This window comes from Helicoverpa armigera, chromosome 20 (assembly GCF_030705265.1).
Source record: "Helicoverpa armigera isolate CAAS_96S chromosome 20, ASM3070526v1, whole genome shotgun sequence".
NCBI lineage: Eukaryota > Metazoa > Arthropoda > Insecta > Lepidoptera > Noctuidae > Helicoverpa > Helicoverpa armigera.
The window spans coordinates 7,374,555-7,400,018 of record NC_087139.1 but is presented as its reverse complement, the minus strand read 5'-3'; the positions used below and the strand labels follow the sequence as shown (position 1 = coordinate 7,400,018).

The following is a 25,464-nucleotide window of genomic DNA, read 5'->3' as shown; positions in this document are numbered from 1 at the left end:
AAACGACCCCCCCCCCTCCCTCGCCTCACTCCTTTCAATTGGCGGCCATTGTTAGCTTTGTATTGCTACTAAAATGTAAAAGAGGCGAGGTTTAACCGCTTACTTTCCTGACTCTGTTATCAGATTTTGCTGTTGATGTTTAAACGTAGTTTCTTGAATGGCAAAAGTAATCTTGTAAAAAGTTTTTTTAGTTGGTATATGGTTATAGATTTTTCGATTTGGAACATAATAAGCAATGTATTCAAGTCATTAATTTTTATTTCCTTTTCTACCTCGCAATATGCTATCATCTTCGAAACTATCTATGAAACTTGTGCTCTATCGTCCCATTTTCTATTTATAGCGCTTTTTATTCAAAAGACACTTCAAAAGATATTACTTGACCCAGCAAACATTCGACACTGACGTCAAAGGGCAGCACAGTTAAACTCTTTGTGGAAAGCGTTGAGGTCGCCGCATATCTTACAATGGGGAATTTTCTACCTAAATGTAAAGCGATTTTAGTAAATTTATGAATGCATACGAAATAATTTAAAAATAGAATCTGTTTTGAATGGATCATCTTCACAATTAAATACCTAAATGAATGAATATTTACTGTTAACATATATTTTTTTTAAATTAATATTTTCGTACCTCAAATGAATGAAACCTCATTTTAATAAGAATGCAGGTAAAATATGAAATGAAGTAATGAATACCTTTATTAATTATTCAATGAAATATTATTGAAATAATTCCATAACTTTTCATCAGAAGAGAATATGTAGGTACTATGTGTGTATACCTACCTAATATATTTTTTTATACAAAGATGTAAAAAATAATTGTATCTTTGAAAAAAAAAAAAACATGTAAGTAATAACATGACGTCTAATTAGGCAGACCCTGTGTGGTATGTACATACTGAAATGTACGACTGTAGAAACAATTCATGAAATAAGTATATTTTCATTCAGTCGGTAAACACACACGTACATCATTATCGTGGAACTGTACAAAAAACGCAAATAACAAACAATATACCATTATCTCACGTTTGCACATCGTTATTTCACCACATCAAAGAAATTGAAGTATTTGTGGTGATAACATCTTATTCATAAATAATAACGACTGCGACAATGTTATTTATTTTTCTATCACAAAACTAAAGCACACATGGGTTGGACTTTATGAGTATTTTCTAAATTACTTTATTTACCTTTGTTTGTTACTCATCAAATACCCCTTGTATTCCTGAACCTTAAAGGGTGTGTAAAAGCGGTCAATGTAATGCTAGTCTCTAATATCCAGGTATTGTAGAGAAACACTGTAATTTTGTTTTTGCGTATGTAAGTACCTAGAAACTTGTCGGCAGAGGTACAGTACAGTAGAGCGCATTTTATTCAAATTAAAGAACATCTACATGCACATACGTTAACAAAAGTTTCACATTGGATAAAATAATATTTATCCTGTTTAGTGTACTGACCTGCTAGGCGGTTAGGTCAGAAAAAACAATTTTAAGAAGGTACCTACAATTTGTCGGTCCAATGTCTAATGTAAGTTTGTTGAAAAGTTATTGGCCGATGAGATTAATAGTCAGTGCAAGAGTGTAGAACTTGTTCACTACTTACCTTTCGCTCTGTGGAGTTTGAATCTCACATTAGAAGGCAAGTTACTTACCTACATTATAAATTGATACCAGCTAATACAAAGACATGGGTATTTCATGAGATTTTATTACACAAATAAAACAAAACATTTCAAATATACAAAAATATATTAAAACTTAAATTAATCATTTCATCATCATCGCTACTCAAATAATTACAAAAAAACATAATACTGTCAGTTCAGTGAAATTGGTAAATAATTTGGTCTTTGTCTTTACGAAATGTGGTATCATATAATTTATAACATTTATCAATAACATATTACTGTAATGTTTCGTGTTACTCTAGTTACGAACAAATTAAATATTTCCAGTTGTAGCAGTATAAAGGTGTACGCACATTTATTCCAGCCTTCTTTGCATGGAATCATATAAGACCTTGCTCTCTTGCCCGCTTCCAATCGCAATGACAACATAAAATTCTGTGTGTCTGACAATGCTGATAACTGGAGTAAAGGAATTAGAAATGCATAGGTATATTGTTCGCGGCTAATTATTATTTTCGTTCGAGACTTCATTGACTTCGATTTGTACAGCGCGTTCGGCTCGGATAAATGTGCGTACACCTTTGGACTCATTTGTCATCATACTGAAACAACATTTTTAGTCTTTTCTCAAAACAACATTATTATCTAACTACATATTTACATTAACGTATTACATATCATTCGCTCCAAAATTATATCACACGTTTGTCTCGATATTTTGATCATTTATTTGTAACAAAAGTTAATTTGATTCAATTTAACTAATATTTTACAATGAACTTGTTCAGAAAAGTTGAATACTACAGACGCTGCAAATATTAGGTACCCTTTTTATTTGTGCAGCAACTAGCTGCTTTCCGGTGTTTCACTCGAGTATACGCTTAAGGATTTTATTCGCTATCTACCGAAAGCCTCTGGGCTCTTTTCTATCACCGTTTCAGCGAATATATTCAACGAACAATCATCAACACATCCGTATTTACATTTTTATTCACGATATAATTTCAAAATATTAAAAAACATCTTACTTCTATAATTAATTTATCTATACAGTCTGTACTACTAATACAATATGTACATTTGACTCCCTGTTCCCACAAGTACGTACAAGTTACCTTACAGCTATGCGCACGCGCACTACTAAGTGGGCGCCTCCTCTATGCGTTGTGCGCACGCGTCGGCGGCGCGGCTCGGCGTCCTGTTCAACAAGAAGTCCAGGTCGTGTGATATCTTGTTGAGCACTTTGTCTGTGGGTGTGTATGTGTGGGTAGTCGTAGGGGAGTGTGTGTTGACTAGCTGTGTGTGTGATTGGTTGTTGTCGTCACATTCCCGGTGGATGGACGGCAGCGAGCTGCTCCATGACAGCTGCGAGGAGCGCTTCTTGAGGCAGCTCTTGATTGGTCGAGCTGGTGCTGGTGCTGGTACCGACACATCAGGACTCGACTGTGAGCACATTGTGCAGCTTTCCTGGAGATATACACAGTGCTGTAGATGGAACACACAATTCGAACAGGAATATTGTTCCTTAATACGTAGATGCGATGATTACCTTCGGCGTGTCACTACTGTCGCTGTATGGCTGCGCACGCGGCACTGGCGGCGACGCGGGCAGTACGCGCAGTTCCACACAAACGTGTGACACGTGCGACTGTGTGGGTGCACACACACTTGCACCACCTGAGGAAAGTCAATATCAATATCATTCAATATACCTATTATCAGATTTTCTTCTGCTAAGAAGAAGAAGCTACATCTAATCACTGTCATTCTTTCAGTCACCCTAGACAGAAAACTATCACTTGTCCTATTTACACACTAACAATGTAGTGTCATACTATACTGCCTCTACAAAAACATCAACGTACAAGAACACAAGAGTACCTACCGGTGGGTATGAGATCGCAGAGCGCGCGCGAGTCCACGGCGCGCGGCGACAGCAGCGCCTGCTTGTACTCCACGCAACGCACTATGTCCGCCACGCACGCGCCGCTTGACTCGCGCCTGCGGGTGAACCTACTCATCAAACCTAGTCCATAGTCATCAAAAACTAATTCCAGTAGTATAATGAAGTGGCATAGTACCTAACCTGTGCATTGTGCTGGCAGCCTCCAGCGGAGGCGCTCGCCAGTATGTGTTAGCTGGTGACACGTGGGATGAAGAGCACTCCACTTCACGTCCTTGCTTTATGTACACTATAAAACAGCAAAATTACGGTAAAAGAAATAAGAAGTGATAATGTAACATCGATATATCTAGGGTGTACTCGTAATACTTACAACTAAGCGAGGTGTCTCCCTCCGGTGACTCGTGCCACTCGTTGTGGGAGGAGAGTGTGAGTAGCCGTCTCGCGGCATGCAGACACTCTTCATCACAGATCACGTAGCATATCAGCATTGCTATGCCCTGAACAAGCAAGAATACGTTATGGATCTGCTTTCCCAACAGCGTGTCTACCTACAGATGTTGTAAGACTTACGTTGGCGAGAGCAGCAACTGACAGTGCGGTGACGTGGGGCATGGTCCTCTCGCCCGGCTGCGCGTACGCAACCCCAGCCGCCTGTGTTGCTGACGTTGTGAATAGTAACACTAATGTGTGCCGCACAACACGTGCGCGCTCCCGCACGTACGAGCGTCTATCGGGGGGTAGCTTGTGTGTCACCTGACGTGGAAAAAAAAATTAAGTAGAAATCACTCGACCTGGAGAATGTAAACTTAGCAAAGAACTACATAATATAGTAAATGAATAGAGCTTAAATACCGTTCGTAACGTCCTGGCAGCACAGAGAGCAAGGCAAAGGGTGAGCGCGGCCAACAGTGCGGCGCCCGCGCCACACACGGCGTTAGCAGCTGCGCCGAGCTGCAGCGGTGCACCGCCCCACAGTCGCGCGGTCAGCCAGCACAGCGTGCACACGCCTGCAACCAGTTCACGTGAGTATAACAACACGCTTGGCAGTGCTGTCAAAGTATATGCCTCTACGTACCCGCCAGCAGGCCGACAGAGGGCGCGCGTGTAGCCGAGGCAGCCAGCTCCGCGTGCAGGAGCAGTGGCTGCGCACACAGCGCGGCACAGCCCGCACACCAGCACGCCGCGCATACCCAGCCCAGCGGCCCGGGACACGCTGACTAATGACAAGTAAATAGTCTGAGTTTTTGTCGCACACCATCTAATTACTATTCAAATTAGCATGTTATCGCTCATATACCTGCCGCGTGTCGCACTCCAGGAGAGCCAACACCGCTGCGGAATGCGTGGCAGCAGTGGCGGCTTTGAGCAGTATGGGCAGCCTGGCCTTGCTACCAGCCACCAGACTGAGGAGCTGCAGTAATGCCGCAACAAGACACATTGCACCTCCAAGGCTCACTGTGACTTTCACTATTCCTCGAAGATCTTTTTCAGAGTCTGTCTGAGGAAGCATTATTATGTGGTCATTGAATGGCTTGTTCTGAATCCAATGGATGGTGTTTAGGCTCCGTACTCACGAGTGTCTCCCTGTCGACAGTGAAGAGTGCGATGGTGGCGAGGCCCCGGCAGCGGCACGCGACGTGCGTGTGTTCAGGCACGCGCACCTCGCACGCCTGCATGCTCCACACGCGTGGTGACGACCGCGACCGAACGCCGCATGCTAGCTGAGACGCTGACAGGGAACAGACATATTACGGCTATCACCTACGTTGAAGAACCCCTCTTGTACTATTTGAATGGGATTATGGTTTTGCTCACCAATGGCACTGTAGTTTTTGGAATGCGCGAACAGCAGTGTCACAGTATGAGGAAGCGAAGCGTCGACTCCCGCGCCACTCACGGATACTTGCACTTGTTGCGATGCTACCGTGTACTCTGTCGCTCGGCCAGACCTGGAAGAGGTGCTGCTACAACCACCGAGATGGAAGAAAATAAAAAATGTATAAAATTAAAAAAAATAATAAACATAATAAAAATAAAATAAAACAATAACTGGATGAATGAAACCCTTACTTGTACTCTACGTATCTTCTCAAGGACGGTAACCTTGCTCCTAGGTTATGGTAAAGCACGGTCACTACGGAAGAGTTTCCAGAGGCTGCCGCCAGCTCAACTCCTGCTGACGTCACGACCCACTCCTCACTCCCCACTGGAGCTGGCTGCAGCTCAAAGTGTGCCGCGTTGTCGTCATGTACGGGTTTAGTTTTGACTGTGAACTCTTGGTAGCGCTTGTCTAAGTCACTTCTCATGCCAGCTGTATCTACCACAGCTTTTTGGAGATCGAAGATTTTCTAAAAAAAAATTCATTGCAGTGAAATTTCCTTCTCTTCTTAAATCCTGAATCTTAAATTTCTAACCAGGTCAAAGAAAAACAAACCTCTTCATCCAAAAAAGCATCGGGGTGTTCGAGCAAGGTGTCGTAGATGTTGAGCAGATGTTCGGCGCTGTGGTACCGGTCGGCAGGTTGAGCCGCAGTCGACAGGAGGTACTGCAGCATGTGAGATGCATGTGTGAGGGGAGGCTGGCCCTCACCCGGGTGTGTGGGCAGAGACCGCAGCACGGAGCCATACTGCCGCGACACGTGCGATACCGCTCCCCAGGAGTACCCCAATGATATCAGGGTAAACTGTTCATAAATATCCCTCAGTGATTCAGCAACACAGCCGGAGAAGTCTGGCAGCATCCACTTAACACCTTGCTGACCCGTCTTTGGTTCACAAAACCTAAGTGAAATTTATAACAACATCAAGCAAATGCAAGTACATAAGTACAACATCAAGCAAACCAATCTATCCGAGTTGATAGATATCATAGTATTATACCTGGTAGTCTCCCCGCTATGGCCCGGCGGACAGGAGGCAGTCGCATGTGCACCGGGAGCAGTCTTCGGCCAGCGCAGACCGTGGGAGGCGTCACTCTCACACGCTACGTCATCAGCTCCTAGGGCCCACATGGTCACACGTTTGGCGTTGGTGCCGGCCACTGATGATACTTGACATCGAAACTCACTGGATTTCTATGCAAACAGTAAACTGTGATTTAAAAACTAAACTTTTACATATTTTGGAAGAATAGCGATTAGTCACCCAACAAGAAGTTCACATTTGTTTCTTAATAAAAGGACGTACTTGCACATTGTAAAGTTTGAGAACGCTTCCCGCAGGGTACAGATCCTCCCAGACCTCTTTGCCAGGTACCATCGGCAGTAGCGTCCTCTCCCTCACCCAACTGAACCCGAGCACGCCGTGTACCCGGCCAGCTCCCGCCAGACACGTGATACTCACATTATCACCCTATGGAAATTCAAATTGGTTAAATCTCTTTGTTATATGTTTTTTTTAAAGACCAACTTCCAAGAAGCCAATCTGACTCACTTTATGGACAGTTATCGTAGAAGGTACAAGTCGTATATCAGGCGGTCTCAACACCGTCAGTCTCAACGCTCTACAGCGTCTCCTGCCAGCGTCATCTGCTGCACAGGACCACTTGCCACCGTCAAGTCGTTTTGCTTCTGATACGCCCAACACAGACATGCGACGACCTAGTGCATCTTCTGAAACTGTGCGCGTCCAAATATCTCTGAAAAAAAATCTTATACTATGTATCTTAAATTTCTATTTTTTTATTCACCTACGTTTTATCTGGCCTTAACTCCCAAACAGCAATTCACTTCTTTAAACAGTTTAAAATAACTCCAGCAGAAAGCGAGAGCGTTTGAAGCTTTTCGATTAATCGTTGCGGTTAAATAACAGCCCTCTGTTAATTGGACGGGTGCCTGTTAGGTGCCTTTACTACAGAAGCTCGTTAACTCGTCGAGGCTCCAGACTGTTAGTATTCGTGCAGAATTTCTGCTTGCGTTGTACGTTTAAAAAAAATACATGAAACATTTTACATTCCGACGAGGTCAAATTCAGAGGGATACAGTTTTGTATTTCAGAATTTGTCGACGAAAAACGTAAGTAATCCGAAATTTCTACTTACCTCGTTGTGCCATTAAAATTTATCTTGACACCGTCTTTGTACCACGTGAAGGCAATGTTGGGAGATCCGTACGCCATACATGTCAGTATGAACTCTGAGCCTTCCCATAGTTCTGGTCGCTGGTTCACTACCAAAGTCTGCAAGTTATTAAAGTGTAATGTATAGGCTTGCGCTTTTCCCCAGTTTCTAGTTAGTCCCTTACGCTGAACTAGGAAACAGTTCAATCAAGAAAACACTACGAGAAGTAGGTTCAGTGCACGCTTACCAAGATTTTTAAGTATTTTGTAAGATATAAGGCAACTAGAAATAAACAATTTCACAATATTGAAGAGTGTAATGTTATATAGGATTTATTATATTGCAGTCTACAATAGCATTAGGTCTCTAACAATGCGCGTAGGTAATACGCAGAGTGTTGAGCCAGGTTAACGAGTGCTACCTGGCGGCGTGTGTGCTGGACCCGCGCCAGATCGCGATAAAGGCTGCGTTGTTTCATGTAATTAAATGAACGATAGAGGGGGATTTGCCGTAACGAAGTAAGTAAAAATGTTGATTGTGTTTAAACTTACTGTCCGTCATAGATAAGTCATTTGAATAACAACATGTGTATATAGGTATATATACCGTGTTGGATATACATAACTTTTTTGCTCTTGCTGCCTTCATAACAAAATTGAGAGGAGACAACCGTTTATTGTTCAAAGCTTTAATTTATTCATGTCTAGTCTAATTATACCTAAGCATTCTAAGACCATGTCTAAAAAAACATATTCGTTCTATAGTCGTAAACTCACGTGCAAGCTGAGCGCGGGTTGCATTTCCACGTGGTGTGCAGTGGGCAGTATGCGCAGCGCGTGCGCACGGCTGCGCGAGGCGGCGAGGCGCGCCAGGGCCGCACGCAGGGCCCCCGCCTCGCGCCGCGCGCCCCACACACGCACCCGGGCCGTGCGGGCCCCACCCGCCGCCTCTGAACTATTATACAGTTATATGCCGTTATACATACCAATTCATAATATGCAGCAATAGAAAATAGGTTTATATCTCAATATTGGCAATTTACAATCGTATTTCTACAAGTAGATTCGAGAGATGATACGTATGACATCTTCAAGCTATCTGAAGGCCCATTATCAATTATATCAGTCTTTTAAGTACTGAGCGTCTCTCTAGCACAGTTAGGACAAAAATGAAATAGTAAAGTAGCTCTTACCTAATGTTAAGAATTTCTATTTCATCCTCCAGCGTTATATTGGATGCTTTTAGATACGTTGTTAACTGAAAGTATAAAACATATTAAAAAATTGTTTCGAATACACGAAAAAATCTTAAGTTACATTAAAGTCTGAGATACCTCTTTAACAATTTCTTGTGATATGTTTTCAATTTGACCCACAACCTGCAGTCCAGTTTCGAATTTAGCTGAAGCTGTGTAAAAACGTGATTAAATTATTAACGTCACTTTTCATCGCAAACAATACAAGACAAACAACAAAATAAATGTACTTATATGAAATATGTAAAAATGTATAGGTATACTTACCAAAGTCCGTATCTTTTGGGTTGCAGTCACATGCAGTGCCATCTTTGCAAACCTCTGCACATTCTTCTATGCCGCATTCTAGACCAACATAATTATTGTTAATGACTACTATTTAACATTAGGTATCTACTAGTTATTAGTAAAACATTGTCATATTATCAACATATTCTATAGGTAACTAGAAATATACGAATATACGGTAATCTCAAAAATCACGCACCCATTGTTTTTAATGCGAGAATTACCTACGGGTTGTTAAAATATACTTAGGTAAGAAAGTATTTTTATTTCTCCGTGGGTAGGTATTTAAGTGGGTAGATACATGACTAAGTTTTTAGGACCGTTTCGCTAATGAAGATAGATTGAGTTTAATCTGGGATAATTATATGAACATGGTGGGCAGATAATTTAGAATTCCGCAAGTATACACTCTTAATAAGCTGTCATTTAGATTATTCAATAATATTAAATAATTTCTTTTCGGAATATACTTGAAGCCCTTGTAGAGAGCACAATATACAAATTATTTATCGGCCGATAATCTGATCGGGCCCATGAATCGGTTTTTATAACAATCAATTAGTATCCGCTCGATTATTAAGCTTGACTGGATTCATGATTAAATTCAAAATAAACTGTCAATCAAGTCTGCAGTGAGTTTAGGGGCTCTAATACCTAGGTAAGGTAATGCAAGTAATAATAATTGTGATAACAAAGAACATCTCACCAGGTGGCGCTAGTTGCGCCTCGCACAGATCGCCCGTGTACCCCGGCGCGCAGATGCAGCTCACTGCGGCTGGACCCATCTGTCTGTAGGCAATACACATTTGTTATTATTGACGTTTTCTGAGAAATATTTAGTTTAAAAAAAGAAGTTCAGATAGGCAATCAATAAAAGGCACCGGTACCAAGCTGCACCCAGTGCGTCTAGAAGCCGATACCAACATATGTAGTTGGGAAAACGCTAGGCAGACAAAATTACTCTAAAATATACATATGCTTAAAGTTGATAAATTATGTTAAGTTATTATCTCAACTCATCATCATCTACCTACGTAGTCTTTTTCACAGAGTTTAATTAGATGAAGATTGAAATTGAGTACCAATGTTTTTTCGTGTCTTATAAGTACTGCTATTTATTTAAAACAGAACAAATAACAAGAGCTGCTTCTAAAACAGTCGCATGTCCCTGAAAGATCTCATTATATAACAAAACAACGTTAACTTTAGGCTATGGCGATGTTCTTTTGTCTTCACCCGTTTTTGCTATAAGACAAACATCCGACGAAATAGAGGATACACAAAGCAAAAAGGGGAATTGTTTCAAACGCTAAATGGGACCCTTACATGCAGATGGGACTTCGTCTCTGTGAATAAAAACCAGGACTATATGTACCTATAGATATTTTTCATATAGTAAGATGTCAGAAGTTCTCTTAGGTATGAATATCATACTACTTATATGTATTTATATTTACTTGTTAGTAGGTAAGTAACATTATGGCGAGATTCCACTATTTTGTTTTTTTGTTTATTGCTCACATATAGTGTTCAAGCACAAAGGTTGTAATTTCGCGGATTGTTTTTTTAAATATTCGGTCGCAATTTCCAACTGTTTACTTGACTGAGACACCAGAAGAAACTTTTTTGTGCATCACAGCCAAAAATATAATTTATTTCCCAAGAAACCACTACGAACTCAAAAAATATTATTGAAAAACAATGGATAAATCCCATTTTTAAGCAATAAATAACTAAACAGAAATAATATATCACACAAGTTTAGTAATCCCTTACCTGCAGGTGCCGCCGTTCTTGCACAAGTTGGTGCTGGGGCAGCGCGGGCCCACGCCGCAGTCCGCGCCCGAGTAGCCCTCGAAGCACGAGCAGAAGAACTCCCTGCCACACACAAAAAAAATATGTAAGTTTATTCGTTTATTTTGCTGTCAGTTTTAAAGCGGCTCAATTGAATCAAATAAAATTTGGACACACAGAGAGATCGGGTATCAGAAAAAGATCCCTCGGGACGCGAGTAAATCTGCGGCAAAAAACTATCGTATACATAGAAAGTTAGCGTAACTCAGCCGTAAGCTACTATTCAACGCGGATGAACTCGTGCATAATCTCGTAAACAGGAATATTTTTGTGGAAAATCCCCCGCGGACATGTTTCCCCGTAAATATCAAGTGTTCGTAAAACATGAATGACGTTCACAGTATTTTGCCAGCGAGTGTATCAAGCGAATCATCGACTATATAAAACGCGTTTTGTTTTTGCTCGCATAAATTACACGCTCTATCGGCTTCGTGAACGGAATTTCTAGTAAAAATATGCGTATTAACATTCATATTTTTTCTGACTTACTTAACTGTGAAAACTGCGTGAGTAGCTGGAGTATCTATTTAATACCTAATCTTTTGAATCTTTAGGGTAGGTACAAACAATAAAACGTTTCCTATGCATTATATTAGTAGGTATATTTAGATAGATTATTTTTTCTTACTGGTAGTCTTGTGTCGCGTAGCAGTGTCCGAGCAGCCTGCACTCGATGGCGCTGCACGACGTGGGCCCGGGCGGGCGCGTCGGCGCGCGCACCTCGTACGTCACGTTGAACCCGTACACCGCCAGCAGGCCCAGCGCCCGCAGCTGCGTGCCCTCCACTCGGTTCAGGTTCAGCTCCACCACCAGCACTGGACTCTGCACCTGGAAACAAATGGACTTATAATCCACTGCTATGTTTGGGTTCAGTTTAACGTATCAGCTGATAAAAGAGGTTGCAAAAGGCGTGAAACCAAGACAGAGGTAAGCTTCTAAACTGCGTACTTTTGCGCTCATAAATATTATCCGATAACTTTATGTAATGGGATGAGCTAAATTCTTTTGAGCTTACAAGACTTAAATAAAGAAATTCGTATAAATGAAGAGGAGTATTTCAAAAACGTCTGTCATTTATGTCGCGACATTTTTTAAGATCAGCCGTTTCCCAGTGACGTTTACAAGGGAAACTGGAGCTACGAACTATATTTTATACAATACAATATTGGATTTGGCAACTTTCCAGACGGGTAAAATTATATTTTTTCTCTTTTGCACTTGTAAGCATTGTCGGCGAAATAATGAGACTGGAACATCTCGGGAATAATGCACAAGTTTGTAAAAGGAAAAAAATATATATTATTTCTCATGAATATCAGCGTCTACCTAGCCTTTTCCCAACTATATGTTGAGGTCAGGTACATAGCAGTATCCGTCAAAAATACATACAATACTAAGATAATAGTCATGTTAATTACTAAGCTGTAGGTATGCAAACGGATTGCAGTATAATCTGCATTCGCCTGCAGCGAGTGAGAACTGCAGGCTATAACAATAAGCGCTGAGCTGCATCAGAGGTTAAATTGCCTTGGTTGCCTTATGCTCGATAGTGGGATTTACGTATGAGGTAATAAGATAACATGTGTGATTTACAATGAGTCCTATTTGATAGTCTTACCTACATATACAAAATTAAAGTTACATCGCTCAGTTTAAGTTTAACTTAGTTACGTAAACGTTGCACGTGTTTTACTCTAATTCCTTTCTTTTCAACGTTAAGTATATACTTCTTAGTTAAAAATAATTGGAATAAACGCAAATGGTCGTAATTATGAGTCTTCATCATTTTCTTAACGGCCATAACCCATTATTTTTATCATTGCACACAATTCAAGTAATATTTCCCCCGGGCTTAAATTTACATTTAAATTGCAGAAGTTGGTGTTGAAATTTTCGCATTTTATTTGAGTGCAATAAAAGTCACTTATTGTGGGGATGAGTTTTATAAACGAGTGTGCTACAATATTCACAAGTTCTCGCAGTGAACCATTTTCACAGCTATACATTTATATTTCAAAGTTGATAGTTTTTTATTACCTGTTTTCATTTTAAACTACTCAACTTAAACCCGAATAAAAATTTGTTGTAGGTATTATGGGTTCATTTTGCAAAATTGAAACATCTGACCGACATTGAAATTAGTGAATCTAGCAGATATGATATTTGCTTTACTATTAAAACAAATAAATATTGAAGTGTGAAGAACAAACTCTAAACCAGTAAAAACTTCGTGTTGCTTATCTAATCCTACTTACATACTGGAATAAAGGTCACAAGCCTTTATGACCTCAAACGTTGTATTTATCTTAATAATCCGCAGTAATCAGCTCCATTTAACAGAAAGGGAAGGAAGTAAGAATAGTTTGCGGTATTGTTGTGGTTAACTTGATAAATCATACTATAGGTAATATTAGCACGAGTAAGGCAAAACCTTTGTTTGGAAATTTCCGACTCAAAATCGGCTTATCTGCGCCCGAAACCATAACACTTCCGAAATTCAATGAGATTAAAATGATAAGATTACAAAGTTCCTTAAAACTTTTAATGGTAATCTTCTATGCAAGTTTACATAACTGATTATGTAGGACGACAGAAATAAACTGATTATAATTTAAATGCAAAAAATATTGTATGAGATGAGTTTATCACAGTTCCTAAAACGTTGTCCTTTTATTTTTCTCCTATATTTTCCTTCATTAAGAACAATAATTCATTATCAGAAATACATAAAGCAAACATCATTCGCTTCATTTATTACGATTCTACCTTCTTCTTATCAAGGTAATTACTTATACTTCGTTCATCACGTTTCCGACGCTCTCACGTAGGTAAATAAATAAATATATTCTTTGTTCGATACCAATCAATTTGGTGGCAAAATTATCTGACCTGGTTTCGCTTAGAGCATGTCACTAACAGGAACCGCTGCGAGGTTAAGTCTCTACGTGAAAAGGTTCTTTTTACACGGTGGGTAGCAACGCAACAAATAGTGATAATTAATGCATGCATCACATTGTAACACACATTTGACAAACACACGCATAAACTTGACCCACACATGCACACACTTTGTCAAAAAAGAAAGTAAGGTACCTAATGTCGTAAGGGGGCTCCGATTGGTTTAATTCTCTAAGGGTTTTCTCTATACATTGTTTTTCTAACCGTACTTGCTTTGGGTTGATTGATTGGCTAATTTAATATATGTTGGCTCGGTAAGTGTTATATTGGATGAGCAATATGAGCTAACGATTTTTCATGTATGAAAACTAACTTATCTATGCCATTTGGTATTTGTACTTATTTAAATGAGTATACTGAAGATACAAGTGAGTAAGCTAGTAAAGTTTATCTGTATTCATTCTTTATCGTGCCAGCAATAAATCCTTCTTTTACCGCTACATACTAGTACTCGTTCGGTTACAAATTGGCATTATTTCTGGCTGAACCGACGCTTTTTCGACTAAAAACCAAATTATTCTCTGCCGAACAGTTTCAATTCAGCAATCAAAGATATGACATATCTGCAACTGTGACGTCACACAGGATAGATGGTTGACAAACAGCATCCGTTGATGTGTCAGATACCTAGAGCATTTGACAACCGGAGACGCTATCAAATTACGAGTTCATCGGTTATACTCGTTTGTGCGTCTAGTTCATGCTTGTGTATGTCAATTTTGTTGTGTTCGTGTATGTATATCGGAGTAATAAAAAAAAATCACGAGTTACTTATCGCTATTTGATCTGTTGTCTAGGATCCCACTTGTAAATTGGCAGACCTTTTCGCCTATAGATCTGAGCTCATGGACAGTCCGGTTGGTCTAATGATCTAAGGTGTCCGCCAATCGCTCAGCAGAGCGACTGCACTTGATTGGACATTCAAACGTTCCGGACATATTTCAAAGTGAAATATGTTTGTCTGGTCTGTTTGTGGTCCGTCATACGAATGAGTTTGGGCTTTGAATGTCTTTAGCTTTGTAGATATGGTTGTAGTAACTTGGCGAGTGCTCAAAGCACTAATCAGATATTGGCTCTAGCTAATAACCAGTGGCCACTCCAGCATTTTAGTATCTATATCCATATAATTAATTTGAACAGATGAAGTACATATCTAGTCGTATAACCGTCAATGTATTTTTTTTTTAATTAAAGCAAGACTGATTTATTATAGATAATGAATTGTCTACATGTCTGACCACGCTGCTTATTTACTGCATGAGGGCCGGAAGACTTAACGTTACTACACAACAGAGTTACTAACTGCGCATTATGTTGGAGAACTTAAGCAGCTTTCAGAATATTAATACCGGATTCCCGCAGCACGTTTATACACCATAATCATATCAGACCCACAGAATGTTTAATCATATTCAAATTAAGCTTGTCTTTGATCCATTAACTGGAAATTTAGGTTTCCATGCACAAGTTGTAAACAGGTGCCTTCAATAAAAATTCAATTGTAATATTTTAGCTAAATATTTTAGGTGTTATGCGTAACATACCACGTAAGTATTAAATTACTTTTGTTCGGAGGATACTTTCGGCAATTCCTTGGAGTGCTATATTTTTGTGACATACATAATATAATCGATTTGTATTCAGTCGGATAAATATTCAAATGTGCGCGTAGCTAAGTTACGTCATGCTACAACATTACGCGCTACGCCACATATTGCTACGAAATGCTACGAGATGCTACGCAGACGTCTGTAGTAAATCCGGAGTTTAAGGTGGGGTTTATCGTTGTGTATATTGTATTTCTTTAGACATATGTTATATTTTATAGCGTATTATTTTATTAAAACTTATTATTTTAAGTATTTCAATATCATGGATTAAATAAAGAGCAATGGAAAAGATTACATCGCTTCGGATTATGCCTACGAAAAGTTACAGATTACTCATTGATACAACGTTTGATATTTAAATAACAAATTTCAGCATCCTCGGGATTATAGGGTATTTACTAAAAAGCCTTAAATTAATTATTTTGGTTTATATTAAAAACCACTATTATTATACGCCACTCCAAGATTCACTTATCTAAGCATAAGCAAGTGCGCTATTCGGGAGTTCTAATTACTAAGTAAGTGTCGAGTGTTACCGACAAACAAACAGACCGCGGCTCGCGATCTCTAATCTGAATGTCAAAACAGTAATATCGAGTGCACTACGCGAGACGAGAACAGGGATCGAGTCGCAAACGATTATCGAATGACAAAGAAAGAAGCGCTGTAATTGGCATGTTAATTCGTTGGTCGATTTTGTGTGATATTGCTTGATTGAAAAAAACGATAATAATTGAATTCAATTATCAAAATTATCAAAAAAAAACTTCAATTTCTACACGAAGTTTTAAAGTGACTCAGTAAAATACAGATAAACTAGTTAAAAGCTAGAGAAAACTAGGACTTTCAATTACATTTATAACAAGTCAGACTTTTAAGTATTTAAATATCTGAATTGAGTATTCTGAACTTAAACGACCGCTGTCCTAATTACTGAACTTAATTAGAATTTTCTAAAGTTAATTTATCAGGCAGTAGGCTCAGACAAATTCCTAAAATGAAAGGGCTTTCGCTAAATGGAAACTTGATGAAACTTGGAATAATATAAAGGTTAGGTAAATATTATTCGTAAGACATTGTTATTTTCCAGTTCACTGAAAACTACGTGGGAAGGTCTCATTCTACATTCGTAGTATCTTTGTTGTTCATGTTATAACAGTGTCTAGAGAATGTTCTGGTACTCAAAGTACCTCCTTTCCTTTGCGAATCAAAAATCCAGTAGGTATGAACAATTATTTTATTACAAGCTGTTGGCCACACGAAACAGCTGGTTATAAAATGCTGCCCTCTGAGCAAATAACTTCACTCGCCCGGATAAAAAGTATCTAGCCTATACATAGGTATTTTGTTATGTTATGTCTATTCCAATTTATAATCTAATTTCTGTAATGTTTTATTAACATGGTTGCTCTTGACAATGAAATGTGACGTTCTTTGTGAAACAAGCAAACTTCAGGAATAAAAACATATCTTTTTAGTGCCTATAACTATATAGCGCTTCACTTTACCTACCCAGTTTATTTCGAAATATGTCCCTACAGAACTTCAACGAAGAACAATTCCATAACAGAAAAAAAATTGTATATCTGTCGAGTAGACATTCAGCAAAGCAAATTATTAATGTGAATGAAACTGGGAGCTGACTGCGGAGCAATACGGAAATCCAATCTGTTCCCAGGTTCGGTTCGTTACTTCAGCGATAGAAATAAGATGCTGTTGTATCAGGGACGCGATATTGGATAGAGATGTTTCCATAATCACAACAATATTATTTGTTAGCAGCGAAAATGTAATAAAAGTCGTGAAATTATTTAGGTGCTCACGATGTCATAAAATTTGAGTATTTACCACTTTCAATAGTGGTCCAAGTATTTAGCCGTGAGTAAACTTGTTTAGTGGTCCACTTTGAAAACGGGTCTAAACGTTGTCATTATCCTTACAGAACCCCATTACATGGGATTTCTGTTTCGGGCGATAACGGTTCTTTTACAAACTGATACCTATTATGCATAATGGTTATTTGGAAGTTTTCCTATAATTTTCAATTACAGCTAATGGTCTACCGTCTCAAGATTAAACTTATTCTTGCTGATAGCTTTGCTGAGAATTCCAAACATTGTTTACAAAAGTTTACTGTAAGCGGCCATTAGAGGAACAACGAAAAATTCAAATTAATTTTAGGTGTCGTTTCAAAGTTAAAACGGTTATTATGTGGATCTGTAGAGACAATTTTTGTTTAAAATGGGTTTACCGACGGCCACAGATCTAATTTTAAATATATTTTTTGTCATAAAACAGAAATGGGAAGATATCGATAATCCATTTTTAAAATGTAATAGGTAAACCTTTCCATGAACGTGACCAAAAGTTTGCTACATTGATTAAACTTCACAATATAAATGAGATAGAGCCGCATCACATTCAGATCTCACCGACACATAAGCAAGTCAAATAACGGACATTTCTGTGTAGACATGTAGTTTTCCTAGCTTCAATGTTATGTGGTTTGGGTCAGATCCGGGAAAAGGTTGCATCCGAAACATTCGTGCGGTTTCGGATCTGATGCTTCATTAAGTAATATGTGATAATGGACTTTATATTTTTAGCAGTAAAGCTCAAGGTCGGTTGACTAAAGGCCTGTATGTCGTATTTCGTGATGTTTACTGCTCGCTGCCAAATAGCGTTTTACTCAAACATTGAGTGTGGCGAGGGCTCGTGCCTTATCCTCTGAATATTTATCCGGCACTCGGAATCGTAAATTGGTAAAAATGTTTCCAGCAATCTGGCGAATTTCAATGGCTTTTGAAAATCTGATTACTCATTGCACTTTGGGAGAAGCTTTAACATACTGCTATAGACACGATACCCGAGATTAGTTGAGCTTGGTTTAGAAAACGTTTATGAAGTTCTAAATTTTCGTTCCATTATGAAGTGTTTAGGTGTTTTATTTCGTGTTCTTTATTTACTTTCAGAAATAAACATCTGGTTACATTTTCTGCACCATAAAACAACTGCATCCTTTCATCCTACATTCTTGTTGATAGCTGTAGGTACACCTACACTCTATACAGTTAGGTACAAAACTTAACGTTTCTCAAGAAAAAAAGAGACAAGCCATAAACTATACAGACACTCCAAAACACCAGTAACCCTAAAAAACAAATATCCTAAACAAAAAACGGTAGGTAATACTTAGGAAAGAAAAACACGAAGTAAAAAATCGTGGGTTGAATAAAAATGGCCGCTTTACCAGCTGCCGTCTGGAATGGAAACAAATGGAGAGCGTCGTGAAACATGGACGCCACAGAACTAAATCATTCGTGCTAAGTGCTAGCTCTGAGGAATCATTTTGCGAACTTATTTTACGAAAACCAATTTTGTTTTGGTTATTTTACGGATGGCTTGCCACCACATTATCTCGCATTAGTATAGATAATTGATATTGCTTTTGCTAATGTACACGTATGGTCTTTCTTTAGTTGGTTTTGTCTATTTTATAACAGTAATCGACAGTGGACCAGTGTAGGTAGGTACTTTTGAATTGAAGACGCCCAAACGTGTGGCAGGATCTTATGTAGACTGACTGTATATATATAATGATTATTTTCAAATATACATGACTCACTTTTATTGCTCAATACATCAATTAACTTGCCTGATTTTTTGCACATTCAACCTTGTGTCCGCAATATATTTCCTTAAACTTACATGAAAGCACAAACCGTGGTTCCACCATAAAAACTCATTCGTATTCACAAACGCTTATATCGGGAGCACATTCGTAAATTCTGAACTAAACTAGTTTGTCGTTTTTGCTCGCGTATAACTCAATTACTCGCGACATTGGGTGGACCGTGACATGTACCCTCGTCATGGAAACCACAGACACGCTTTATTTATGGCGGCAATTGAGCTGGACAGCTCCACATTATACGATTAGCTGATTGAATAGTGGAAATGAATGAGGTTTTCCTCATTTGATAACGATTAGCATGCGTGGTTGTATTGTTGCGGTCAGTGATGCATTGCATATAGACTGTATCATAATAATGTCATTTTAATTCCACCACATGGAGGTTAATATTATGAAGGTAAAAAGTTTGTTTATTTTTAACTTGAGGAAATTGAAAAGAATTATCAGTGTTAGATAGCTCAATTGACAAAGAAGTGAATATGTGAGAAAATTTCCACGTAACGCGGTTGTAGCTACGCGTTTAAGCTAATTATTTAGGTAATTATTATTTCATTAGAAAATATTCGTAGTAAGATTTTTTGCACCTTTGATCTTTTCATGTTTTCTTTATCATGTAAATCAATGTGGTAATCATATTCCAGAACTCAGATTCTACTTAATACTACTTTCAAATTAGCTACAAGAACTTTTTTCCATTAATCTGATTAGAACGTAGGTTGAAAGGTCATCGTTCTGCTTCTTATCCTTGATTAAGGAATAAATTGCTTTTCCTTAAAACATAATTTAAGTAACAACTAAAAATACTGTAAGTAAAAGTTTTTATGTGTTTTATATTTCTTACTCTTTCAACGGAATTTGATGGTTATAAATAAAATACATTCAAATTTTTTTCTAGATGAAAGAAGTAGTTTCCACAGAAATCAGTTGAATAATTTATTAAGACGTTTAAACTTTCCGTGGTCACACCATGACATTAATTTTTGTATTTTCAGTACTCAACATTGCGTTGTGACTCGGCCGGTGTACTTTATGTTCCTAATTTATTCTAGAGGCCAGATAAGTCTCCGCTTGTTTATGGTCACAGGACAAAATGTTGCGAGAGTTTTATGGCTAAAACAGTGTTAAATAAAACCCTCTTCACCATATTAATGCGATTAAATGAAAATGAGCGCTGGGGTTTACCAAACTTGGTGTATTGTAGTCTAAATAACTTACAGCCGGTATCTGAAGAGAGGGTCTAAATAAATACTCGGATTGTGTTGGAAAATGTAATAACCACACACACTGCCTACCATTTTGTTTCAAACGTAAATTAAGATATAGCAGTGACTTTAAGTAATGCCAATTTAATAAGAGAGGTCGTTATTATTATTACCCTTTTGTGCACACTTACTATACAAAACTCCCAAAAAAAATATTTTTTTTTGTAGACAAATGCTAATATTTATAACATGCTCCTAGTAAGTACCTAATAAATACCTACCTGCGACATAAACAATATATGAAACCCTTTAGGAAAGAGTTCAAATTCTTGTAAAAAAAAGAAACCTACTCAAAAATAAGAATTCATTAGCTGTCTAAAAATCAAGAAAATTCTTAATGTAGGTCGGCCGGTGGATTCGCTGTGATTTTATTATTTTGTTCTTCCTCTGCGGAGCTGTATCTCATTATGACTGCGGTGCCGGCAGTAATTAGTCTGTTCATATTTACCGAGCTAGTTGAGGATCCTAAACTAATAGACTTAGGGTGCTGTCTGCATGTGTGTGTGAAAACAAGAATCTGCACGAACTATTACACGTGTAACGACGTATTTTTCGAACACCGATGTAGATTGTTCATTTAACACAAAAATACAATACCCTTGTTACTAGCAAGCGAAGGAATAAATGAATCTATGGAGTAATTACGTTACGAGACCATTGACAAATTGGATGGCTATACTTTGTTTTCCCATAGGTACCTAGCTAGGTTTCAGTAAGATAAAATTTAAAGCGAATGTAGCAATGCATTTAACTACTCGCTTCAAAGCTGGGATATACTGTCTAAGTAGGTATCATAGCCAACCTGCTTTGGTTAAATGTCGCTAAAAATGTTATCCCCTAAATATTAACCCTTCAGCAGTTGTCAACTGGCGATCACAACAATTAATCAAACGCGAGTTTCACTTTCATTGCTCTGAAGTGGCACGTCGAGCGCGCGTACACAATATATGTGAGATTTATTCAAGAGGGCGCCACTGCTGCAACTAAGTTTAGCAATTTATTGTTCGGCCGCGCGTGATACTGCTGTTTGAGTACTTATCCGAAACAAACCATTTTCTAACCTATACATATACCTACAGTATTTCAGCTTCAACCAGAGTTCAGAGGGAATTACTTTCAAGTATCCTATTTGTTATTTGGATATATTAGCCATATTACTGTAAATTTTTGTAGAAATCCGTTTTGTAATTAATTAATAAGTAATAAAATACACATATTAAAACTTTTACGTTCATATTATTGGCGACTTAATATTTAATTTAATTTAAAATTATTACGTGAATGTCCGTTTATCATATTAAATATCGAGTTACATAATTGTTGACAAAAACGTAATAAATTCATAATTGTATTAATTCCCTGCAACTCAAAGGGAACAAAAGCGGAGTTAATACATAAATAAAATATATAATATCCAATGAAGCGGTCGTGTTTATGGTTTCAGATTTTTTATTTGTCTATGTTCGTTTATTGTTCTCTGAGATACATTTACTGGCCAGTAGGATGGCGGCGACCGTCTCAGATATAAAGTTCTTTTTCCAAGATCAGAACGTTGATCCTAAGAAAGTTTTATTGCTAGATGTTTCATTCAATATTCAACCTTGTGACAATCACGGTAAAGTTGCTTTTGAAGTTTATCTAAATTGAGTTACTGATATATGGGAACTTGTAACTTTATATCCATCAAAGATTAGGTTTTATTGTTGGATCGCTATTATGTTTTGATGTTTACTCGCCATTATCTATAATAATTAATTTTATAACTGAGAAGGAAATATTAATATTATCCTTCAAAATATATATAATTTTCTTTCTCAAACATGTAATTATTTAATTACTTCCGCGTTAATTTCACGCATTACACGGCTACTTAATTACTTACACATATGCTTAACGCTCCCTTGTAATTAACAGGAGATGTTACCAAAATTCCCTAATTAAAATTTGCTTTAAATATTAACATTATACATTAAACACTTAGTGGGTTACTCAAATACTGAAAGAACATAACGTTAATAACGTTATTAATGTGTTTTAACTTTATAACAAAGAGACTTTACACGTAAGAAAGATAGATATGCTTTATACATTTTTTATTTTAGGTATAATTAAAGTAAGTGACATATAATGGGTGGCGGGTGGTCTCATTGCTAAGAGCAATCTCTTCCAGAATTAATCGGTTGGCAGTTAGGCAAGGTATACACTTGTGCCGGCAAAAATTGTACATACCTATTCATACCTGCACGTGAAGATGTTTTTATGAAACAAGCCCGATGCAAGAAAATGGATAGGTACTTAACAAAAATACCACAGAAAGAAATACCTTGTACATTGGATGTTACATATAAATTTTCATCCAGCACAGCTTATCTTGTAACGCACAAAACCCAGACTAAACTCGTTACTCACACAATGTACTGACAAAACGTTTCTAAAAAACTTCGTTTTTAACCAACAAATTGCAAAACAACGTCAGAGCCGTAGTGTCGGCGAGTAAGTTATGACATCGTAAATTAGTCGTGTGTCAGCGTGGTCGGGACATACCGTCAGCGTAATCCTGGCGATGCAGGCATTACGGCATCTGTAATTAGACCTGGAGGCATTAGGAGGAAGCCTGATCTATTGCCTGGACTTAAATGTCGAAACAATTGATGAGCTAGCAATGAGTCAGGCTCCAAGCGCCGTATTGTGTAAACAGTTGTTTTCGATATATTAATCGTTCCTAGGCAAGGGTTTATTCGTGATACCTATTTTGAGCAAAAAAAACTTTTTACGTCGCAGATTCTTTTTATAACAACGGAGTTGCGGGGTTAAAAACCCTATTATATCACAAATGAAAAACCCACTGGCTTGAGTGTCTATTATTGGAACCTAAAACCTAAGTACTGAACAGTGTAGATATAAAAAATCCGTTCCCATATGAGGAGAGATATATCGATACTGCCTCTGGATATTTACACAGCTTTTACAGCAAACTTAAAAATATTTCACACGACAATGTCCTGTGCAGAACAATAATAAATTAGTAGATATAGCCGGAAACTTTCACATGGCGAAAATACTGAATATACGTCGAACAATATGTGCTGTAGTAAATTGTCGCGACCACAATGCAGGCCGGTAGTGGATATCGGAAGTGAGGCTTCACTGCAGCACTGCTGCGTGCTTTCAGCAGTACTTAATGCAGCTCCATCTTAGACCGTATTCATAGGAGAGCTTCGGCAATTTTTTTTTCTATGCAAATCATGCGAACTGTCAAGGGCAATCAGAGTTTTGAAAGGGATTAATTTCAAAACTAGCTTCTGCTAGTGGTGTCACCCATCCTGTGGGGACTAAGTACTGCGCACCCACTTATGAAACTAATATCCATTCTTAATGAACTAACTAAAACTGAAAAAAAAACAAACTCTTTTCGTTTATAATATTAACCAAAAAACCTTCTTTGTGAATCAATTTCAAAAGCAATTTAGGTACTTGCGCATTAGCTCGTACCACGATAAACATTTACGTAATCCAACACAACATTAGAATATGTTAGAACAAGAGCCGACACACACTAACAAGTACATCCGCCGCACTAATCCAACTTGTAATGAGCGCGGCCACATCGAACCAACACAGGCAAATAAATAGTTCAACTTTCCTCTCCCAGCCCTTGAATAATTCCACATTAATTAATTCCGCGTCCGTTCTTCAGTAACTGTTTGTTTCACAAAAAGCAAAACGTGAATACCTCGACTTACCATTGTGTAATTAAATTTCTTAGAATTCCGCGAAACGTTGATTATAAAGTACTTCGGAATTAGTATTCAAGAGCCCTTTATCACGTTACAGTGTAAATTTTCCGGTAGGAAATAAAAACAACAGGTTCCTGAAGCCTCTGAAAACATATACTAGGTACGCCAATTAGTAAAATGATACTTTTAATAGGTTCCTAGTATTCAATTTCAGGCAAAATCTACGTACATTTATTCGGCACATAAAGTTTCATGAAACACAATATATAAAGTGGCGTTATAACGAAGCAATCAACAGATTAAAACCTAGTTTCATGGCTGAGCTTGTGTGTGTGTGTGTGTGTTTATGTTAATATCGTACGTCCGCCGGTCGTTGTGCATAATTACCGGCTAATCACCGGCGGATATTCCGGTAAGTTCACCTTCGCCCTGTCGGCTACTAGGCAACCTATTAAACTTAAATAGGGCAGCTGTTGAACGGTGAAATCCTACCTCTGTTATTATAAACGAAAGTTGGTATAGGTATATTATTCCTCTTTCATGCTAAAATACGTAACCGGATGATTTTTTATAAAACTTTGCACTAACATAGCTTATACATCAGAATGACTTATAGGCTACGTTTTTATTATATGGCAAGTAATTTTATATGAAAATGTCGGCGGAAGCTTATTTTTCCGTTTATTTTAATTATTCTGTTTATTTTTCATAATAAATTGAAATTACTCGAGATACAGTTATATATATTTCTTTTTAGATAATATTAATTCGAAACACTGTATTAAAATAAAAGAATAGCTTTCAAAGAATAGCCTAGACAATTATATTCATAATAAATATTATTAAAGTAAAGAATTATTATTTTCCAAATAAACATTCCATACATTCTATTATTAAATGCCACCGTCGCCTGATATTCTCTAGTCACAATACTGCTCTGCCTCGTAAAGTGTTCATGTCGCGTCAGAGAAATACAATTTCCAGTGTCACAACCATCTTACTCCACATTTGCAACGAAAGAAGCTTAGCGTGTTGCCGCCGAAATAAATAGCAGCACAAAGCAATTGTATGTGCTTAAATAAGAAAAGCCTGTTATGTCGAAATAAATAAGAGGGTAAGTGGAGCGTTTCACGTTACTCGCGTGACGTTATATGACTTATGATTTTAGCACTTAGAGAATTTAACCTACTGGAAACGTCG

At 37.9% G+C, this 25,464-nt stretch overlaps 1 protein-coding gene across 2 annotated transcripts in view; it reads right to left on the bottom strand.

The window, feature by feature from the left end:
• Positions 1 to 2,595: 2,595 nt before the first annotated feature.
• Positions 2,596 to 25,464, bottom strand: part of LOC126056246 (uncharacterized) — a 99,339-nt gene continuing 76,470 nt past the window's right edge. Inside the window, exons 3-26 of one of the 2 annotated variants that reach the window (XM_064039842.1) lie at positions 11,632 to 11,831; positions 10,926 to 11,027; positions 9,856 to 9,938; positions 9,129 to 9,206; positions 8,940 to 9,013; positions 8,799 to 8,863; positions 8,383 to 8,560; positions 7,589 to 7,725; positions 6,982 to 7,186; positions 6,736 to 6,900; positions 6,430 to 6,623; positions 5,985 to 6,330; positions 5,621 to 5,898; positions 5,366 to 5,514; positions 5,125 to 5,279; positions 4,848 to 5,048; positions 4,626 to 4,767; positions 4,403 to 4,557; positions 4,121 to 4,303; positions 3,921 to 4,047; positions 3,731 to 3,836; positions 3,530 to 3,645; positions 3,194 to 3,321; positions 2,596 to 3,111 (exon numbers count right to left, since the gene is read on the bottom strand). In XM_064039842.1, the coding sequence (XP_063895912.1) occupies positions 2,785 to 3,111; positions 3,194 to 3,321; positions 3,530 to 3,645; positions 3,731 to 3,836; positions 3,921 to 4,047; positions 4,121 to 4,303; positions 4,403 to 4,557; positions 4,626 to 4,767; positions 4,848 to 5,048; positions 5,125 to 5,279; positions 5,366 to 5,514; positions 5,621 to 5,898; positions 5,985 to 6,330; positions 6,430 to 6,623; positions 6,736 to 6,900; positions 6,982 to 7,186; positions 7,589 to 7,725; positions 8,383 to 8,560; positions 8,799 to 8,863; positions 8,940 to 9,013; positions 9,129 to 9,206; positions 9,856 to 9,938; positions 10,926 to 11,027; positions 11,632 to 11,831 (3,894 nt within the window). In that variant the 3' untranslated portion in view covers positions 2,596 to 2,784. The remainder of the gene's footprint in view (positions 3,112 to 3,193; positions 3,322 to 3,529; positions 3,646 to 3,730; positions 3,837 to 3,920; positions 4,048 to 4,120; positions 4,304 to 4,402; positions 4,558 to 4,625; positions 4,768 to 4,847; positions 5,049 to 5,124; positions 5,280 to 5,365; positions 5,515 to 5,620; positions 5,899 to 5,984; positions 6,331 to 6,429; positions 6,624 to 6,735; positions 6,901 to 6,981; positions 7,187 to 7,588; positions 7,726 to 8,382; positions 8,561 to 8,798; positions 8,864 to 8,939; positions 9,014 to 9,128; positions 9,207 to 9,855; positions 9,939 to 10,925; positions 11,028 to 11,631; positions 11,832 to 25,464) is intronic. The other variant, XM_064039843.1, reaches the window with a different exon arrangement.